Source organism: Schistocerca serialis, chromosome 8 (assembly GCF_023864345.2).
Source record: "Schistocerca serialis cubense isolate TAMUIC-IGC-003099 chromosome 8, iqSchSeri2.2, whole genome shotgun sequence".
Classification (NCBI taxonomy): Eukaryota; Metazoa; Arthropoda; class Insecta; order Orthoptera; family Acrididae; genus Schistocerca; species Schistocerca serialis.
Genome location: NC_064645.1, coordinates 638,554,438 through 638,574,448, shown reverse-complemented (window position 1 = coordinate 638,574,448; position 20,011 = coordinate 638,554,438). Strand labels below are relative to the sequence as shown.

General features: G+C 39.7%; 1 protein-coding gene across 3 annotated transcripts in view; it reads right to left on the bottom strand.

The window, feature by feature from the left end:
- LOC126416765 (probable phospholipid-transporting ATPase IIB) overlaps window positions 1-20,011 on the bottom strand; it is a 173,583-nt gene that overhangs the window by 27,792 nt on the left and 125,780 nt on the right. For all 3 annotated transcript variants that reach the window (XM_050084607.1, XM_050084608.1, XM_050084609.1), the window contains 3 exons: window positions 14,584-14,773; window positions 1,492-1,732; window positions 1,233-1,399 (listed from right to left, as the gene is read on the bottom strand). In XM_050084607.1, coding sequence (XP_049940564.1) covers window positions 1,233-1,399; window positions 1,492-1,732; window positions 14,584-14,773 — 598 coding nt within the window. The remainder of the gene's footprint in view (window positions 1-1,232; window positions 1,400-1,491; window positions 1,733-14,583; window positions 14,774-20,011) is intronic.

Genomic DNA, 20,011 nt, shown 5'->3' with positions numbered 1-20,011 from the left:
GTCCCACATTCTGGCCACAGATGAGCATTCCCCTCGTAACTCAGTACCACCCAGGACTGGAGCTACTGAATTACATTCTCCACCAGGGTTTTGATTTCCTTTCGTCGTGTCTTAATTAAGAAATGTCCTGCCAACTATCCCCCCCTCCCGCACACACAGTTGTATTCCACGGTCCACCGAACCTACACAATGTACTCGTCCATCCTGACACAAATCCTGCTCCCAGTCCCTTACCTCAAGACTCAGACCCCTGTAATAGACCTAATCGCAAGACCTGTCCCATACATTCTCCCACCACCACCTACTCCAGTCTGGTCACTGACATCACCTATCCCATCAAAGGCAGGGCTACCTGTGAAACCAGCCAAATAGTCTACTAGCTAAGCTGCAACCACTGTGCTGCATTCTATGTAGGCATGACAACCAACATGCTGTCTGTCAACATGAATGGCCACCGACAAACTGTGGCCGAGAAACAAGTGGACCACCCTGTTGCTGAACACGATGCCAAACATGATATCCTTCATTTCAATGACTGCTTCACAGCCTGTGCCATATGGATCCTTCCCACCAACACCAGCTTTTCCGAACTGTGCAGGTGGGAACTTTCCCTGCAATACATCCTACGTTCCCGTAACCCTCCTAGCCTCAGCCTTTACTAGTCGCTGTCCTCACCCATCCAGACCCTTCCCTGCTCCCATTCCAGCACTACACAGCCGTCATTCCACCACCACATCCAGTCTTTTTTTTATTTATTTCTCTCTATTTCTCTTCTTTTTCCACTACATCCCCCCCCCCCCCCCACCTTCCCATGCTCACCGCCTAACCTGCAGCACTACACTATCCGCCATCCCCACCATACTACCCCTCCCCCTCCTTACCTCAACCCAGTCACCACTCCCATGATGCACTGATGCTGCCACTTGCAGTGTGGTTTCAGTTGCCTGAGACTGCAGACGTGTGTGTGAGTTGCATTTGTGTGTATGTGTGTGTGTGTGTGTGTGTGTGTGTGTGTGTGTGTGTGTGTGTTTTGATGAAGGCCATTGGCTGAAAGCTTTAAGTGTGAAAGTCTTTTTGTTGTGCCTATCTGCGACTCAGCATCTCCATTATACCGTGAGTAGCAGCTTTCCTTCTCATAATATTGTTACATTCCATCCTGGATTTTCCACTGTTTAATATTCATCTTGTTAATTCTTGCATCAATACCATAAACATATTGTAACTACTCTTACCTTGGTATATACTGATGAGTACCCACATGAAAAATGTTTTATATGACAGAGAACGTCCTTTGCTCAATTCTTTATATAGCTCTGGATACGTGAGAGCTATTTTACTTGAAACATCTTTATCCAAGACCAGTGAAAACACAGGAAACATTGTATACAATGTAGCATACCTAGAAATGATGAAAATACATTTCACTGATATCTGCCACAATAACATACATTCATTATGTAGTAACAAATAATTTGTGTCAAATCATCTTACCCCACCATCAAGAACCCCTGATAGAGTGGTACCGATGAGAAGTAGAAAACTGATGAGAAAACAGCCTGCATGGTGGATATAATCAGACCACGATGAATGACAAACTGACTTAGTGCCGCAGATCGCTTGTACGAACGACGTCCGTGGACAAGTAAGAGACGTGCTAAGTGCTGGAACTGTGGTATTGAAAAATCAGCTGCCAATGATGCCTGAAGACCTTCCTGTCCTTGAATACCTATTCCTGCAAGTAAAGAAATATTTTTTTCCAATTAAAACAGTCAGACAGTAATACATGTTTTCCATTTCTTGGCAGGGCAAATATTTAACATACAGCTGAACAAACGATGCTTCGGTATGCATTAATTTCATCTGACATAAAACAACTAACGGTACAGCAATGAGATACCATTTAGAGACAAATATTGGAAATAAAGTAAAACTTAGTGATATGTAAAACATGTACGAGTGTAAGCTAAGGGTGTGTGTCCTGTATTATCTTGAGCCAGTAAGGAAAACTGCCTAAGACTCATCCTCAGCCGCACTGCTAGGAATGAACTGAGTAAAGGAGTTAGATTCATATCACACAAGAAATATTTTGACTTAGTTGCATTCTTGAAGGAGAGCCACTGACCATCAATATTATGCTTCTTTTACAGTCTGAACACTTTTTCTTGGGTGCACTTAACCAGGAGTGGAGGGAGCAAGGTCCACCTAACATTTAAATTCTCACAGAATGAGAAGCAGTGTAAAGGGAGCAGACTGCAGCATCCTTTGTGCTCTGCAACAAGTATTCACTCTCACTGTAGAAAATGACTTTTACCAGGAACTGTTTCATTACTCTTTCTAGCACCAACAGCTCAAATACAACCAAGCAAAACAAAATATGGCATTCAACTACAGTGCAGCTGCACACAGTAATGTTTAGTCATTGAGACAGAGAGCAGCCAGTGCACCAGACACTACTAGTTCTATGTTTTCAGACTATTACCCCTTCATAAATAGAAAGCTGAGTGTTACGAAATAGTTTACGTATTGTACATTATTGCTAGTAATTTGTATGTGCATGTAAGCACCTCACCCCTACATCAGTGACTCACACTAGAACTACTTTCATGCATATCTAAACTAGAAAACAGTGCAAACCAAATTTCATGTCTTGTAAATTTATGGAAATGACAATACTGTGTGCTTTGAGAAAAGATGAATTCACCAGGAATTTGCTACCTATAGTAATGTTTTTAGGAATGCAACAAAAAGGGCCAGTACTTATTACCAAGTACATTCATGTGGTAATTTTAATACACAAGTTACATTTTGAACACTTTTTTTAAAACTAAATTTGAGCATCTGGTTAAACTCAATATGCTGACTAAATTTTGGACATTGCTGTAGTAAGTAAGTAAAAGTCTTATCATCCAAAATTGATGGTTGTGGCACTCAAAGAGACATGGCATATTAATAATATGCTGTCCAATACTCATAAAAAGGGGGAATACGGAATCTTTGGCAGCAAAGCTCAGGCTATTGGCAGTTTGCCTGGCTTTAACAAAAGACGGTACATACACCATGTTGAATTTTTTTCCAAATTATAACACAAAAGATTTGCAGTGAAATTTTAGGTCACACTGACTGATGTGACTTATAAACAGAATCAGGTCGCACCTGAAGAAGGCAACGAGTTACGTGGGCGAAATATTGTGCCAGAGCAACACAAACATCTGGCAGTAGACCCAATTATTCCACATGTCAAGATCTCGCCGGGAAAGCCTGAAGAATTACATGAGAATAAAATGAGTTTACCTGAAAACTGGAATTGGGTTTGAAAACAAATCACAATACAATCATCTTCATAACAGACAATCTTATAATGTTCAACTACAATAACAAGATTAGTGGACATTTTAATACGCTGCCTTTTTATGGTTATGTACCTCAGGCAGTAAAAACAGAACCCTTAGATTGACAAAAAAAAGTGACTATGTCTGCCTGCCGGTCTGGCTGTTAAAGATTCCAATTTCTCATTAACCAGTGAGGTATCAAATTGCACTATATGTCACATATTATGGTCTACAGTCCATCGGCGGCGTTCAAAATTTGAGCTTCTAATTCAATGCATATTAATCATAGCTAACACTTGGTTCAAGAATCATAAAAGAAGGTTGTACACATGGAAGAATCCTGCAGATACTAGAAGGTATCAGATAGATTATATAATGGTAAGGCAGAGATTTAGCAACCAGGTTTTAAATTGTAAGACATTTCCAGGGGCAGATGTGGACTCTGACCACAATCTATTGGTTATGAACTGTAGATTAAAACTGAAGAAACTGCAAAAAGGTGGGAATTTAAGGAGATGGGACCTGGATAATCCGACTAAACCAGAGGTTGTACTGAGTTTCAGGGAGAGCATAAGGGAACAATTGACAGGAATGGGGGAAAGAAATATAGTAGAAGAAGAATGGGTAGCCTTGATAGATGAAGTAGTGAAGGCAGCAGACGATCAAGTAGGTAAAAAGACGACGGCTAGTAGAAATCCTTGGGTAACAGAAGAAATATTGAATTTAACTGATGAAAGGAGAAAATATAAAAATGCAGTAAATGAAGCAGGCAAAAAGGAATACAAACGTCTCAAAAATGAGATCGACAGGAAGTGCAAAATGGCTAAGCAGGGATGGCTAGATGACAAATGTAAGGCTGTAGAGGCTTATCTCACTAGGGGTAAGATAGATACTGCCTACAGGAAAATTAAAGAGACCTTTGGAGAAAAGAGAGCCACTTGCATGAATATCAAGAGCTCAGATGGAAACCCAGTTCTAAGCAAAGAAGGGAAAGCAGAAAGGTGGAAGGAGTATATAGAGTGTCTATACAAGGGCGATGTACTTGAGGACAATATTATTGAAATGGAAGAGGATGTAGATGAAGATGACATGGGAGATATGATACTGCGTGCAGAGTTTGACAGAGCACTGAAAGACCTGAGTCGAAACAAGGCCCCGGGAGTGGACAACATTCTATTAGAACTACTGACGGCCTTGGTAGAGCCAGCCCTGACAAAACCATGTGGTGATCAAGATGTGTGAGACAGGCAAACTATCCTGAGACTTCAAGAAGAATATAAAAATTCCAATCCCAAAGAAAGTAGGTGAGGACAGATGTGAAAATTACCAAACTATCAGTTTAATAAGTCACAGCTGCAAAATACTAACTCGAATTCTTTACAGATGAGTGGAAAAACTGGTAGAAGCCGAACTCAGCGAAGATCAGTTTGGATTCTGAAGAAATATTGGAACATGTGAGGCAATACTGACCCTACGACTTATCTTAGAAGAAAGATTAAGGAAAGGCAAACGTACGTTTCTAGCATTTGTAGACTTCGAAAAAGCTTTTGATACTGTGGACTGGAATACTCTCTTTCAAATTCTAAAGGTGGCAGGGGTAAAATACGGGGAGCAAAAGGCTATTTACAATTTGTACAGTAACCAGATGGCAGTTATAAGAGTCGAGGGACATGAAACGGAAGCAGTGATTGGGAAGGGAGTGACACAGGGTTGTAACCTCTCCCCGGTGTTATTCAATCTGTATATTGAGCAAGCAGTGAAGGAAACAAAAGAAAAATTCGGAGTAGGTATTAAAATCCATGGAGAAGAAATGAAAACTTTGAGGTTCGCCAATGACATTGTAATTGTATCAGAGACAGCAAAGGACTTGGAAGAGCAGTTGAACGGAATGGGCAGTGTCATGAAAGGAGGATGTAAGATGAACATCAACAAAAGCAAAACGAGGATAATGGAATGTAGTCGAATTAAGTCGGGTGATGCTGAGGCAATTCGATGAAGAAATGAGACAATTAAAGTAGTTTTGCTATTTGGGGAGCAAAATAACTGATGATGGTCGAAGTAGAGAGGATATAATATGTAGACTGGCAATGGCAAGGAAAGTGTTTCTGAAGAAGAGAAATTTGTTAACATCGAGTATAGATTGAAGGGTCAGGAAGTCGTTTCTGAAAGTATGTGTATGGAGTGTAGCCATGTATGGCAGTGAAACATGGACGATAAATAGTTTGGACAAGAAGAGAATAGAAGCTTCCGAAATGTGGTGCTACAGAAGAATGCTGAAGATTAGATGGGTAGATCACATAACTAATGAGGAGGTATTGAAAAGAATTGGGAAGCAGAGGAGTTTGTGGCACAACTTGACAAGAAGAAGGGACCGGTTGGTAGGACATGTTCTGAGGCATCAAGGGATCAAAAATTTAGCATTGGAGGGCAGCGTGGTAGGTAAAAATCCTAGAGGGAGACCAAGAGATGAATACACTAAGAAGATTCAGAAGGATGTAGGTTGCAGTAAGTACTGGGAGAGGAAGAAGCTTGCACAGGATAGAGTAGCATGGAGAGCTGCATCAAACCAGTCTCAGGACTGAAGACCACAACAACAACAACAAGAACAAAAATTCAATGCAATCAAATAATACAAACAAATATGCAACATATTTTGGTGCTCGGAAAATCTCTCATCAAAACATATATACGAACTATGTTATACGTATCAGGCTTGGTGGTCTAGTGGTAAAGCGCTTGCCTGTAAAGCCAGAGGTTGTGGGATTGAACCTCGGTCTCACCACAGATTTTTCAGTCATTGTTTTAACCTAGCTTTCACCTTTCAATGATACGAGGAGTTGCCAGGAACATCATCATCATCATCATCTACTTACATAAGTTTGTACTGAATGCTCAGAGGCCGAGTCCTACTTGCACTTATCTCGCTTTTAATTTGTACATGGTTTTAATTAATCACATGGAAGAAGATACGGGAGAGGATTGGAAAGTAACACACAATAATTTTTTCCCCCTGGTACTGCAGCTGGAATGTTGAAATTCCACAACAATGTACTTTGAAGTTTGCGTTAGAGGTGGTATTTTGTTTTCATGTGCAGCTGTAGCAAGATAAGCCAAAACTAAAAAAATGCATGCATGTTATTGTCATCAACTTGTGAAGAGCAGCGAAATGCAGTTCCGTATTTGTGAGCCAAAGAGCATAAACTGAGTGAAGTTCACAGGGAAGTATGAGGGGAGTATGAGAATGACTGTATGGACCATAGCAATGCCTCCAGGTGGTGTACATTCTTCCAAGAGAGCCGAGTGAACCTTTGTGATTTGTCACACTACATCTACATCATACTCTACAAGCCACCTAATGGTGTGTGGCAGAGGGTATCTTAGGTACAACTATCTGATCTCTCAAATCCTCTTCCACTCGTGAACAGTGGGTGGGAAGAATGATTGTCCGTAAGCCTCTGTGTTGGCTCTAATTTCTCGAATTTTCTCCTCGTGGTCAATATGTGAGATGTATGTGGGGGGAAGTAATATGTTGTCTGACTCTGCCTGAAAAGTGCTGTCCTCAAATTTCGGTAGTAAATTTCTCTGTGATGCACAACGTCTCACTTGTAACGTCTGCCACTGGAGTTTGTTTAGCATCTCCGTTACACTCTCTCACCACCGAAACAATCCCTAGATGAAATGCGCCTCTTCATTGGATCTTCTCTATCTCTTCTATCAGTCCTACCTGATAGGGATCCCAGATAGGTGAACAATACTCAAGAATCGGGCGAACAAGCACCTTATAAGCCACTTCTTTCGTGGATGAGTTACATTTCCTTACGATTCTTCCGATGAATCTGAGTCTCATGTCTGCTTTTCCCACTCTCTGTTTTATATAGTCATTCAACTTCAGGTTGCTCTGGATAGTTACACCTAGATATTTTACAGCAGACGTTGTCTCCAGCTGTTTGTCATCAATAGTGTAGCTGTACAGTAGTGGATTTCTTTTCCTATGAATGCGCAATATTTTACATTCATTTACTTTCAGGTCAACTGCCGCAGTCTGCACCATTCATCAATTCTCTGCAGGTCGTTCTGCAGATTCTTACTATCTTCTGGCACTGCATCATCTGTGAATAGCCTTAAAGAGCATCCGACACTTTCTACTAGATCATTTATATATATTGTGAACAGCAACGGTCCTCTCACACTTCCCTGTGGTACTCCGGATATTATGTTTACATCTGTCGATTTAGTTCCGTTAAGAGTGACGTGTTGAGTTCTATCTGCAAGAAAGTCTTGAATCCAATAGCAGGTCTGCTCATTGATTTTTATAGAGAAGCTGTTCATTTTCCAAGCACGTCATAATTCTTGAGCATAAGACATGTTCCATAATTCTACAACAGACTGACATCAATGATATAGGTATATAATTGTGTCTTATGGCCTTTCTTGAAAACTGGAATGACCTGCACTTTTTTCCAGTTAGGTACCTTTTGTTGCTCAAGGGATCTACGATAAATTACTGCTAGAAGGGGAGCAAGCTCTTCCGCATAATCTTTATAGAATGTTATAGGTATCTTATCTGGTCCTGAAGCCTTTCCACTACTAAGCAATTGCAGCTGTATCTGCCATTTCGGCGTTTGCACACAGTTGAAAGAAGGGACAGTGTTACGATCTTCCATGGTGAAACAACTCGGAAGATCAAATTCAGCACTTCGGGCTTCTGTCTGTTATCTTCTGTTTCGGTGTTGTCGTGGTCACTGAGAGAAAGAATAGATGATTTTGACCTGCTTACTGATTTTACATACAACCAAAATCTCTGAGTTTTTACTCAGGTCGGTTGACAACGTCTTACTTTCAAAATCATTGAACGCTTTTCTCATTGGTCTCCTTACACTCATTTTCGCTTTGTTCAGCTTTTGTTTGTCAGCTAGGTTTTTACTTCTCTTGAATCTGTGATGAAGTTCTCTTTGTTTACGTAGAGCTTTTCTAACATGTCTATTAAACTGGAGTGGATCTTTCCCATACCTTAAAACCTTACTCGGAACTGTAGTGCCCCCAGAATTTTACGAAAGTCTGGAGACATGTGTGTTCCAGCCATTTCGAATACGCATTATTTTAAAGCACGGCATAAGGATGAGCGTGGGATACTGCACCCATTTATTGTTTGTGCAGGCGAAACTGGAAGGGGGATAATTCGTCGGCACTGGCAAGTGTTCAGTGCGACCTGCCAAGAATAATCAAATACGGCCCAGAAGCTCTGTGACCGGCTGCAAAGAGTAATGTAGCTTTGTATTGTTGAAAAACAAATGGAGATACTTGAGATAGCGACTGTTTGTTAGACGTTGAATTGCTGTTGAGAGTACGTGGACTGGACGTGGATAGTCAGCCATGATAAAAGCTTATGTTTTAATTGTGTTCAAAAATGTGTAATTAACTGATTCTGGGTGCCCGATAATGTATGGGCTTACGTCATAAAGTTTAGTAATTTTTTTTGTACAAAGTGGAAATAAATATGTTCTGGTGCACTGAATGATATTCCCAGAGTAGCGTGTTTTTTAAATAAGGAGAGAGAGAGAGAGAGAGAGAGAGAGAGAGAGAGAGAAAATTTCCCCTTCCTAGCAGTGAAATCTTCGGAGGAGCGTCCGGTGCTAGTAGAAGACATCGGCGCTGCAAGAAAGCAGAACCAACATTCTTCAACAAGTAAGTCCACAAAAGTGGCGGCAGCGGCGCACACGCACACACACACACACACACACACACACACACACACACACACACACTGAAAGGAGACTGTTAGTTCAATGCTGTTCAAAGTTATGAACAAAGTCATTTTTCAGATATAGAAAGCGCGCACACACACACACACACACACACACACACACACACACACACACACACAGACACAGAGCCCCTGTCATTTCGAGGTGCCAAGGCCTGACTGTGCTGAGCAGCAATCTCAGCCGAGTGAGTAATGGGGATACAGATGATGATGATGATGATGATGATGATGATGATGATGACGATGACGATGTAGTGGTGCCTATGAGAGTGCCGGCTGTGGTGGTGACAAGATGGTAAGCTGCTAGGTGCAGAATAGGGAGGCTGTGCTGAGGGGGGAGGGGGGGGGGGAGGAGGATAGAGAGAAGCGAGAAGCAGAGAAGGAGTAAGGACTTGCAGTTGTGCTGAGATGGTTGGTTGGTTGGTTGGTTGTTTGGGGAAGGAGACCAGACAGTGAGGTCATCGGTCTCATCGGATTAGGGAAGGATGGGGAAGAAAGTCGGCCGTGCCCTTGCAAAGGAACCATCCCGACATTTGCCTGGAGCAATTTAGGGAAATCATGGAAAACCTAAATCAGGGTGGCCGGACGCGGGATTGAACCGTCGTCCTCCCGAATGCGAGTCCAGTGTGCTAACCACTGCGCCACCTCGCTCGGTGCTGAGATGGTCAGAAGGTGTGTGGGACTGGAGTGGGAGCAAAGAAGGGGACTTTATCAGGTGAGGCAGGAGATTATGGGAACAGAGGATATGTTGCAGGGAGAGTTCCCACCTGCATAATTTCAATTACCTTTCACTGTGCCTTGAAATGAGAAGTATCCTCACCACCCTTACCAGAATGGTGTTCCACCGTACACCCAACCTACATAATATCCTTGTTGCCCATAGCCCCTACTCCACCCCTGTTCCCCATGACCCATGGCTCATTTTACAGAAACAGACTTACATGCAAGATCTGTCCCTCTCATTACCATCTAACTCCAGTTGTATCATAAGCATCTATGACCTCATCAAAGCCATGGCAGGTGAAAGCAGCCATGTGATCTACCAACTTAGCTGCAACAACTACATGGCATTCTATGTGGACATGACAACTAACAAGCTGTCTGATTGTATAAAAGGCCACCACCAAACTGTGGTCAAGAGACAGCAGCCAAGCATACTGCTCAACACTGCGTGCTTGACATCAATGGATGCGTCACAGCCTCTGCCAACTGGTTTCTTTCCATCAACAATTTTGCTGAACTGTACAGGTGGAAACTCTTTCAACATGGTATCCTTCTTTGGCTTAACAACATGGCCTCAACCTTCACTATAGCCCCCATCACCTAGGATGGTGCTTCCGTGCATAGAGGTGGAGCGGAAAGGAAGCATAGGGGGTTATGAGAACTGCGCATGCGCAGCAGCAGAGCGCAGGCAAATTAAGTCCACGTTGCCAAACTGTGTTGGTGCGGATAACAGTCAGGCTCATTTGCCTACTGTACATTGTATTATATGCTCAAATATATGACGGGAATAGCATATATTAAAACCAATTTCGATCAGTTGTCATAAAATAAATATTAATTTAAGTCTTGATGACATTGCATCCACTGCTCTACAGATTTACCTGATGAGACATCGGGAGGTGAGAACAGATGACACAGCTCTGTGAAGACTTGAAGTACAATTTTTCTCAAAATGACACTTGTCTAATGACAAGGTCATTGAAACTGCTTGCAATAATTAAAATTTATCGCAATCTGAACCGCATTATAAGTAAAAATTTAATACACAACAAAATTAATTTGAAGCACAAACCAAAATCGTTATATTTGCTTGACAACTGCTTCTACTCAATAGAATTTTTAAAACTGTGTAAGGTGTGTAAGGTGTGTGTGTGTGTGTGTGTGTGTGTGTGTGTGAGAGAGAGAGAGAGAGAGAGAGAGAGAGAGAGAGAGAGAGAGAGAGAGACTATTGTTAAGTGTAACCACTGTGTGTAAAAATGAATTAGTGGTAGAAAATACTGATATAAAAAATTATTGTTAAAATTGTCAGTAAGTTGTCATGTTTGTCGCTGTTAATGGGAATTATGAGTGTAAACTAACAGGTTTGATATTACAAGGAGAGACCGCATTTATAATCCATTCAACATGGAAGCAATTAACCATCATCTGCAAATAACTCTAGGGAATGGTGACCAATAACATCGAAAACCACTGATATCTTGACAAGTAACAGTTACTGTTATTTTAGGGCCTTATCCAGTTCATACCCTGAAAATGACAGAGGTTTACATGTGGAAAAATCAGACTTCTGACAAATTTATTCAGCTGCATTCTCGCGTGTTATCAGAGCATACAACATGGTGGGAGAAGTGTAACTTCTCCTTGGGTAATATGTTGAACATTATAGTCTGTGTAATTAAAAGGATACAAAGTCCAAGGGAAAAAGGGTAGGAAGTTCTAATTATTATGTATGCAACTGATACGTTGACAAACAAATTTTTTAACCACAAGTCTTTAAAACTAAGAAAAATTATAACTTTGTTCCAAGGTCTACATTGTAATACCATCGTCGCTTCTATTTGAGTCTGTTTCCGAACAATCTGATTGTAAATTTATGATGATAGGTTCAACGCTTATATCCATCATCACTTCCCTATCAAATTCTTCTGTCTGAAGCTTTTCAGCATGCTGCGCACTATGACCACGCTATAGGTGGGATGTTGTACATTGCCTCATGCACAAGCGATCTATTGTAACATCTTGAATCCCCCTCCCCCCTCCCCCCTCTCCCACATAGCCTTAAAACAATTTTCCCAAATTAATTCCACGTGTCACTGACAGTGACAAAATTGTGTGACCCTATTCATGTGCAAGGAAGTCAAATTTGTACGTTCTGTCACGTGACTTGTATAAATTAACGAGCTACAAGAGATCGGCACGAGTCTGGTTTATACGGTGCTTAATATTTTTATTTTTTCGGCCGTGGGAAAATATCCACTCTTCTGGTGTTTGTACTTGATGTTTTCTCTATAACAGTTAAATTTAACTGACAATGACCGACTTCAAGCATGATATGACAAGAATTGTGAATCACGTCACGAAACTGACAGTGCTCATTTCACAATGGTAGTCACTGCTGTTTTTTTTTACATGTAAATACAAGTTTATTCTCAGAAACAAAACTGAAGAAGAGTCAGCATGCAGAAAAATTGTCCGAGAATTTATTCCTATGACAACTTTAAAACCGCCAGTACCATCACTCATTTTCCAGCAGATCATATTGGAATGATTCTAATTGGCCAACATTCCACCAGGGCAGTACACTATTGAGCAACCTCCTCCTCTTGTATTGTGGACCCTTACATGGGATATAGTTTGTACTGCACCTATGTCACTTCTTTGAACTAAAAACTCTCTTCTTAATGTATCTGGAACCAACATCTTTTAAAATTCTTTACATTGACAAGCGCTTACAATTGAAGCCACCATAACTGTAAACATTTTTGTGACGTCGTGTGTTCATCATTCACATGGAACCCTTTAAAGCATCTTTGTTAAAACCATCCATTTGTGTTACAGGTTCCTTGCGATTTCGATGCTTTCCATGTGACATGAAACCAGTTATTTCTATGGTTCCTGCAGCTCTGACATTTTCACTTACAATTCTCTTGCCGACAACACATGGTTCTGGAGTCCGTTCTTGTGTTTTCAAGTGTCAACAGTAGGAGATGTGTTTTCAAATTCACATTTGAAAAAGTTATAAATGCGGTAAATAATTCGCTTTGCCTGCTTGTGAAGCACTTCAAATTCAATGCCGTAAACACACACATTCACAGCTATACTGCTGCAAGAAAAAAAAGGAAACAAAAAAAATTGACAGTTGAATAAATAATTTGGTTGTCGCGAAGTACAGCAACAGTGCAGCATGTAGGAGTGAGATTCTCACTCCTAGCTGTAACACTCTGCTAGCTGCTCAGAAAGAGAATTAATATTATTGGCTGCCAGTGGCTAGTGGCAGGAGGGGGTGGATGCGCAGAACAGCTGAAAATTGGGCTGCCTTCTTACATAATGTGAACTTTAGTCCCTGCTGCAAGTGCCTCTTATCTCCTTTCCTGCTCCCACACCAGCATCACTCACCTTCTATCCCCCATCGCATCTGCATAGCCCTTTCCTCTTCTCTGCTTCTCTCCTCTGGCTTTTTCATTCAGCACAGCCTCCCAATGCTGCACCTACAGCCTACAATCTGCACACACCCAAAGACAGCACTAATGAATCCCCCCACCCCCATCCCTCTCTCTCCTACCCCACCTCTTATGTACTCTCACCAATCACACCCGTCGAATTTTTGCTCATCACAGTCAATTCTTAGTGCCTGGAGACGACAGTAGCTGTGACCTTGTGTGTGTGTGTGTGTGTGTGTGTGTGTGTGTGTGTGTGTGTGTGTGTGAGTGCGAGAGAAGAGAGAGAGAGAGAGAGAGAGAGAGAGAGAGAGAGAGTTGTAGATGTATGAATGCACGCACGTTTTTCAACATGTGACGAACTCTTGTCACTCAATGTCACCTCTATATCATGAGTCACAATCTCTCCCATTTCATGCTGCTGTCATTTCAGAATTTCAGAGAGAGTTGGAAACAGAAACTGAATCATCACACAGAGTATGCCTGAGTATACTCGCCAAATGCCCGGAAAAGACAGTTTGAGAACATCACATGGGATCACACAAAATCAGAAAGAGAGAACAAACTGGTGATGACACAGTGTGGGCTTTGTATTTATCTGTAGAGCAGATGTGACTACTACCTGAAAGTGGCACTAAAACATGCAGGGAGATAATCACCAAATCTTCAGCAGCATGCACCAGTTTCACAAAAATGATGAGATAATGGAGCAACAGAACAGAAATTTATGGAAAGGACATACATGAGGCAATGAGTTGCAAGCAAACACTATGAAAAAGACTGCAACAATATTTTCTCTTAAACTTTCAGACAAAGTCCTCCTACTGAAGTGGAATGTGTACCTGCAACCCCCCCCCCCCCCACACACACACACACACACACGCACGCATGCCACAACACAACACAGCTACTGTCTCCAGTTGCTTGAGGGGGGGGGGGGCAGCAACTCATTTTATACATGGCAATGTGTAACCTATGATTTACATTTACATTTCCAGATATTGGAAGCTATTTATGTAACTTTCAGTGTTACATTTTGAACACATGGAAATGAAAAGGCCTTGCTATATAAGACAATTATTTTTTTCATTGAAGATAAAAATAGCAAGACCAATGAATTTGAGTAAGAAATGGGGATGAGAAAATTTTTCTATTTACGTTGAAGCTTGGAGTTTGGAAAATGTGCAGAACTGGATAAAGAAAGAAATGAAAGTACAGAAATGATACATTAAACCTGACTGAAAAAAAACAATGCAGTGAAAATGGTCTTAAAAAATTTTGAAATATATTTCTATGGTAAAACCATCTAGATAACAATATGGTACACAACCTGCATCTGCTGCCTGTATCATGCTAACATCATTGCCACCATCTCCAACTGCAGCTGCCCTTTTGCCTGTGTGCCTCTGTATGAGCCGAACCACTTCTGCCTTCTGAGTTGGTGAACAACGACAGCACACTACTGCTGGACAGCCACAAGCCAGTTCCAGAAATTCATGCTGGTAGTACTGCAGGCATACCTGTTCACACCACCAGTACCTCATTATTGCGACACAGTACAGGAATTTTGCTAAAAGTATCTACAACTTACTTAATATTCTGTAAGAATGATGTCACACAGAGAGATAATACAAATAATAATAATAATAATAATAATAATAATAATAATAATAATAACAATAATAATAATAATAATAGTAATAAACTTCACTGGGGAAACTGCATTTATCACTCTAGAACACTGTAACTATGATATCACTGTAAATGCGTGTTAGACAGAAGCGCTGTAATACAACTCTTCAGGAATACCATGCTCCATACTGAAATAAGTGCTGTCTTGGAACTTGAAGGGAAGATTTTAATAAACAGAAATGGACTAGTCTTCCATTGTAAGACAGTCAGTATGGATTCCATTATGAACAACTTGAACATCAACAGGTGGTAAACATTACAATTATTAGTATCTACCATTACAGCAAGGAAAATATTGACCTGTAAAATAAGTAAAGAATGATTTTTTTAAACATACTTGTGTCATTCTATGTCATATCGAGCAATTTTGGAACATTTTCCTGCTCTGTCATCGTGGATTTCCGTGAAATTTTATGTGAACATTCACACATGTTACCAATGAACACTGGTAAAGTTTAATGTTCATCAAAGCAATACTGGCTGAAATACAAACACCTGTTTGATTCGAAGCACAACTTTGTGCAGAGTGAATGTGAATTTCTGGCGACTACGAGCTGTTGTATCTTGGGCAATATTTTCTTGAAAGAATTGAAATTTGGCTATCTTGTACAGTTTTATGGTTCACTTAAGAACAGTAATTAAATTAATTTTACAAGCCATGTTCAGCTACAAAATTTTAGGCAAAATTGCCCGCAAAAAATTTGGCTTGTTACCTCTCAGGGTTTAAAGGTATGATGAATAAGAAACTTGGCATGTATTAACCTAACAACACAAGATTTTCAAAATGAAGTTCCATTTATGTACCACTTCCCACTACAGAGTCAATTAAGTGTAAAGTACAGGATTTTACAAAAATATCAAAAATGCAGTATTCTGGATCTTATTTTGCAACAAACTATGTTCTATAAAACTTTCCTAAGTGGTATGAAGATCACTGTTTTAACCATAGAAAAAAGTTTATTGATTACCCAACATGAGCTAAAAATGCTATATAATTTGAATTGAGGATGGACATGAAAATCACAGCATGAAAAAAATTTAAGCTTCGGAGTCTCATATTTCAAAGAAAATGCATGCTGAACATGAAACTTATTATGCAATAGGTCGGTGGAACAAGAATATGAAATACAAAATTTCATTGACCCACTATTTTCCAATGAATCTACAAATTCCTCAAAAAATGGAGACTTTTGTGAAAAGGTGAACATTGGGTATGTTCAACACTTCATTTACCAATGCTGTTTTATATTAAAGCTTTAAAAACAGTCTCACGCAAAACAATGTATTTTAAGACCCCTTCTCAGATCAGTGGGTTTAATTTCCAACATGGCCTAACAATACAAGATAAACCAAGGCAATGTAGCCAGAAAATTCGTAATGTGAATAAAGTTTTAACTTTGACTTCTTATAACATGTTGATTACAGGTAAAAAAAGGATAACAACAACAACTAAGCAATATAAGGTTTTCCATCACATGCTGCTTTCCAAATTTCTACAAAATCAGTTCAAATTTGATTGTCGTAAAAATGCCAAAAATAGATAACATTCAATTTGCTTTTAGAAGATCTGATTTACATAACTGATTTCAAAATAATCAGAGCTGGAAAGAGTATGTTTTCAAGCATTCAGATCATCACATTCAATTTCCTAATGTGTGCTAACGATACTTGTAAATGATGGACAAATTCGAGTTAATGTACCACGACAATGGGCTATGTCTCAACAACTTGTTAAATGTATTTTGTTGCATGTATTTTTTATTTGTTTATTGACAACTAATATCTCACTATATTGCTTTGATAATAGAAAAAGGTATTTGTACAAGAAGTGTCTAATATCATTTAGTTTCACGTTTCCACAAAACCAGTCATCATTATGACAGATTTGTAGATCGTTGGAAAGTAGTGCATCAATTAAATTTTGTATTTCACATCCTTGTACTACTGACCCATAGCATAATAAGTTTCATGTTCAGGATATGTTTACAGCATGATATATAAGAATCCAAAATTTAAATTTTTTTACTATTGCGTATTTCTAATCCAACTTTAATTCAAATTATCTAGCACTGTTACCCCATGTTGGATAATCAAATAAACGTTTTTTTGTGGTTAAAACAGTGATCTTCCTAATGAGTCTAGTTTGCAGAGTTTCATCGAAAACAGTTTTTTTCGAAAATTAGGCCTAAACTACTGCATTTTTTTATCTTTTTACAAAATCTCCAACTTTGCATCTAACTGACTCAGTGTTGAAAAGCAGTACATAACAAACTTAATATATAAGAAACTTGTGTTGTTAGGTTACTACATACCAAGTTTCAAGTTTGTCATATTTTTAATCAGTAAGATGTAACAAGCCAAATTCAGATTATTATTATTATTATTATTATTATTATTATTATTATTAAGAGAATGCAAAGTTATACAAAACAGCCAAACTTCATTTCTTTCGACAAAATAGTACTTGAGATAGAACAGCTCAAACTCTCCATAAAATCATGCTCGCTCTGTGTGAAGTCACAAATGGAGCCAAATAAGTGATTAAATCTAGGACAATGTTGCTTTGATGAACATTAAACTTTACTGATGTTGATTGGGGGCATGTGCCAAATTTCACGTAAAATTTCAATGAAATCTGTGATGGTCCAGCACAGTGGTCTAGGTGAGTTGACATGACCCACTTAATAGCTCATAAAGGATGGCTGTTTGGCTGTAACAGCTGCAACCTCATAATATGGTAGATCCATAGTGGCTCTTTATCACCATCTACATACTAAATCCTGATAAAACAATATTAAACTTGAAAGGACCATAGAAACTACTGAATCTTATTTCTTTCTTCAATTTTAGTGCCCTTTACTGCACTGGATGCGTGTGAATAACAGGTGGGTTGAAAACCAATAACGTAATAGCACTTGCTATACCTAGACTTGGGAGTAGTTCTTGTAATTATTATATATAAAGGAAAGTGACAACAGTACATAACTAGTCTGAGTTTCCAACCAATTGCTGTTATAGCATAGTGCCAAACACTGTAAATCTTGAAAATGCTTCACAGTGTGCCCAGCACATGGCTTGCACAATATTCTTAATGCTACCCATACACAGTGATAGCAATCTATTTGGGGTATTACCCTCCCAAGAAAGGATTCTTCAAGTACGTACCTGGAAGTGTCAAAACAGAAGCAAACTTCATTCCATCAAGAGATGCTCTGTGGACTACAGAGAGCTCTCTCTCTCTCTCTCTCTCTCTCTCTCTCTCTCTCTCTCTCCCCACTCATTCTCTGCATTCGTAATATACTTACTTTCCCTTATGCTTGTCCATACAGAGAGATATAGTTTATTGCCTCTAAAGTGTTCTGTGCAACACACGTTATGGGGTAGTGTGAGTATCAGTTACTGCTGCCTTCAACCCATTTAGGGTTACCGTTCAGGAATTTGCTTCTTGGGGACAACATGTACACTATCACTGTCAAAATATCTCAAAAGCTGCAGCAATTTTTGTGTCAGTTTTCAGGGTCCCATGCTTTGATCATACATGATCAGACTGTTGGACAAGCCAAGTGATAATGCCAACTTTATGACACACACACACACACACACACACACACACACACACACACACACACACACACACAGAAAAAGAACACCTATACTGGTATTCCAGGGATTCCATGACAGCTGATTTGCTGGATTTAAATGAATTTGTTCTATTTTCCTCTACTTGTGTAGAAGCTCATGGTCTCGCAGTAGCGTTCTCGTTTCCCGAGCACGGGATCCCGAGTTCGATTCATGGTGGGGTCAGGGATTTTCACCTGCCTCGAGATGACTGGGTGTTGTTGTGTCATCTTCATCATCATCTTTCATCCTCATTATGGTTGGAGGAAGGCAATGGCAAACCACCTCCGCTAGGACCTTGCCTAGTACAGCAGTGCGGGTCTCCTGCATCGTCCCTTATGCTCTGTCAAGGAGTTTGGGACTTCATCATCATCACTTGTCGTGTTGTCTGCCTGATATGATAATAGACTGACATTCACAACTATTGTTATGAATCAAATTTTTTTTAGTTACTCTCCAGTTTTTATTAACTATGGCCATGATGATATGTACTTTTACGAGCTCTCGGAAGAAATCTCTGATGTGTTTCTCTAAAATGTGGCCAAGTACCTTGAATGTCAATTCTGATGAGAAAGCTACGGCAAAAGGTCTTTTTGCAATTCTAAACAATGTGTTTATGGGCATTAAAACAACATTTTTAGCAGAAGAAAGTCATAGTGAAGGTTCATCAGGTGAAGATCCAACACAAATAGTGAGTAAACTGCATGCATAAACATATCAAGATCACTGGGTGATAGTACCACCTGAACTCATATTTAGACAGAAACTAGTATTGATGGATGTTCTAGATTGACAGTACCTAAGCTGTATATCACTTTCATGTTTGATTAGAGTAAACTTGACTTTGCATAATTGCCAGGTAATTTCACACATTATCTTTAGAACTGTCTAGTTCGCGAAGTGCCTAGGAAAGAAGTCTCTCTCACACACACACACACACACACACTCAAAAGTTTATTCCAAAATTCTTTGCTTATTTTCTCTGAATAGAGTGCACCTGTGATTTAAGGTTTTTCTGGATACTATTTTTGTTTTCCCACCCAATCCAATAATCGCTGAATCTGCAGAATATCGATTCTGACCTTTCGTGGGCATTTTGTGTGGAAGTAAAATTGAAAATAATTGTATTCAGATGTTAGGGGAAGACTTTTGGCAGGATTAATCCTTTCACTCATTTTGAAATAACAAAAGAAAAGAATGAGCAAAGAACAACACCTGCACAAGTATGCCACCACTAGTTGCACCTCCATCAAAACTGGCCGAGACATTGGGGGTGGGGAAATATACTACTACTGATAATGTGGTCCACACTGGATTTGCAGTTCAGGCACATTATTTGGACTGAGATGGTGAATAAATTACTGTTTATGGCCAGACTGAGTCTATTATAAGTACTGTAAAGATAATTGGACAATCATAGACTACACTCAATTGACGTCTGATAATGT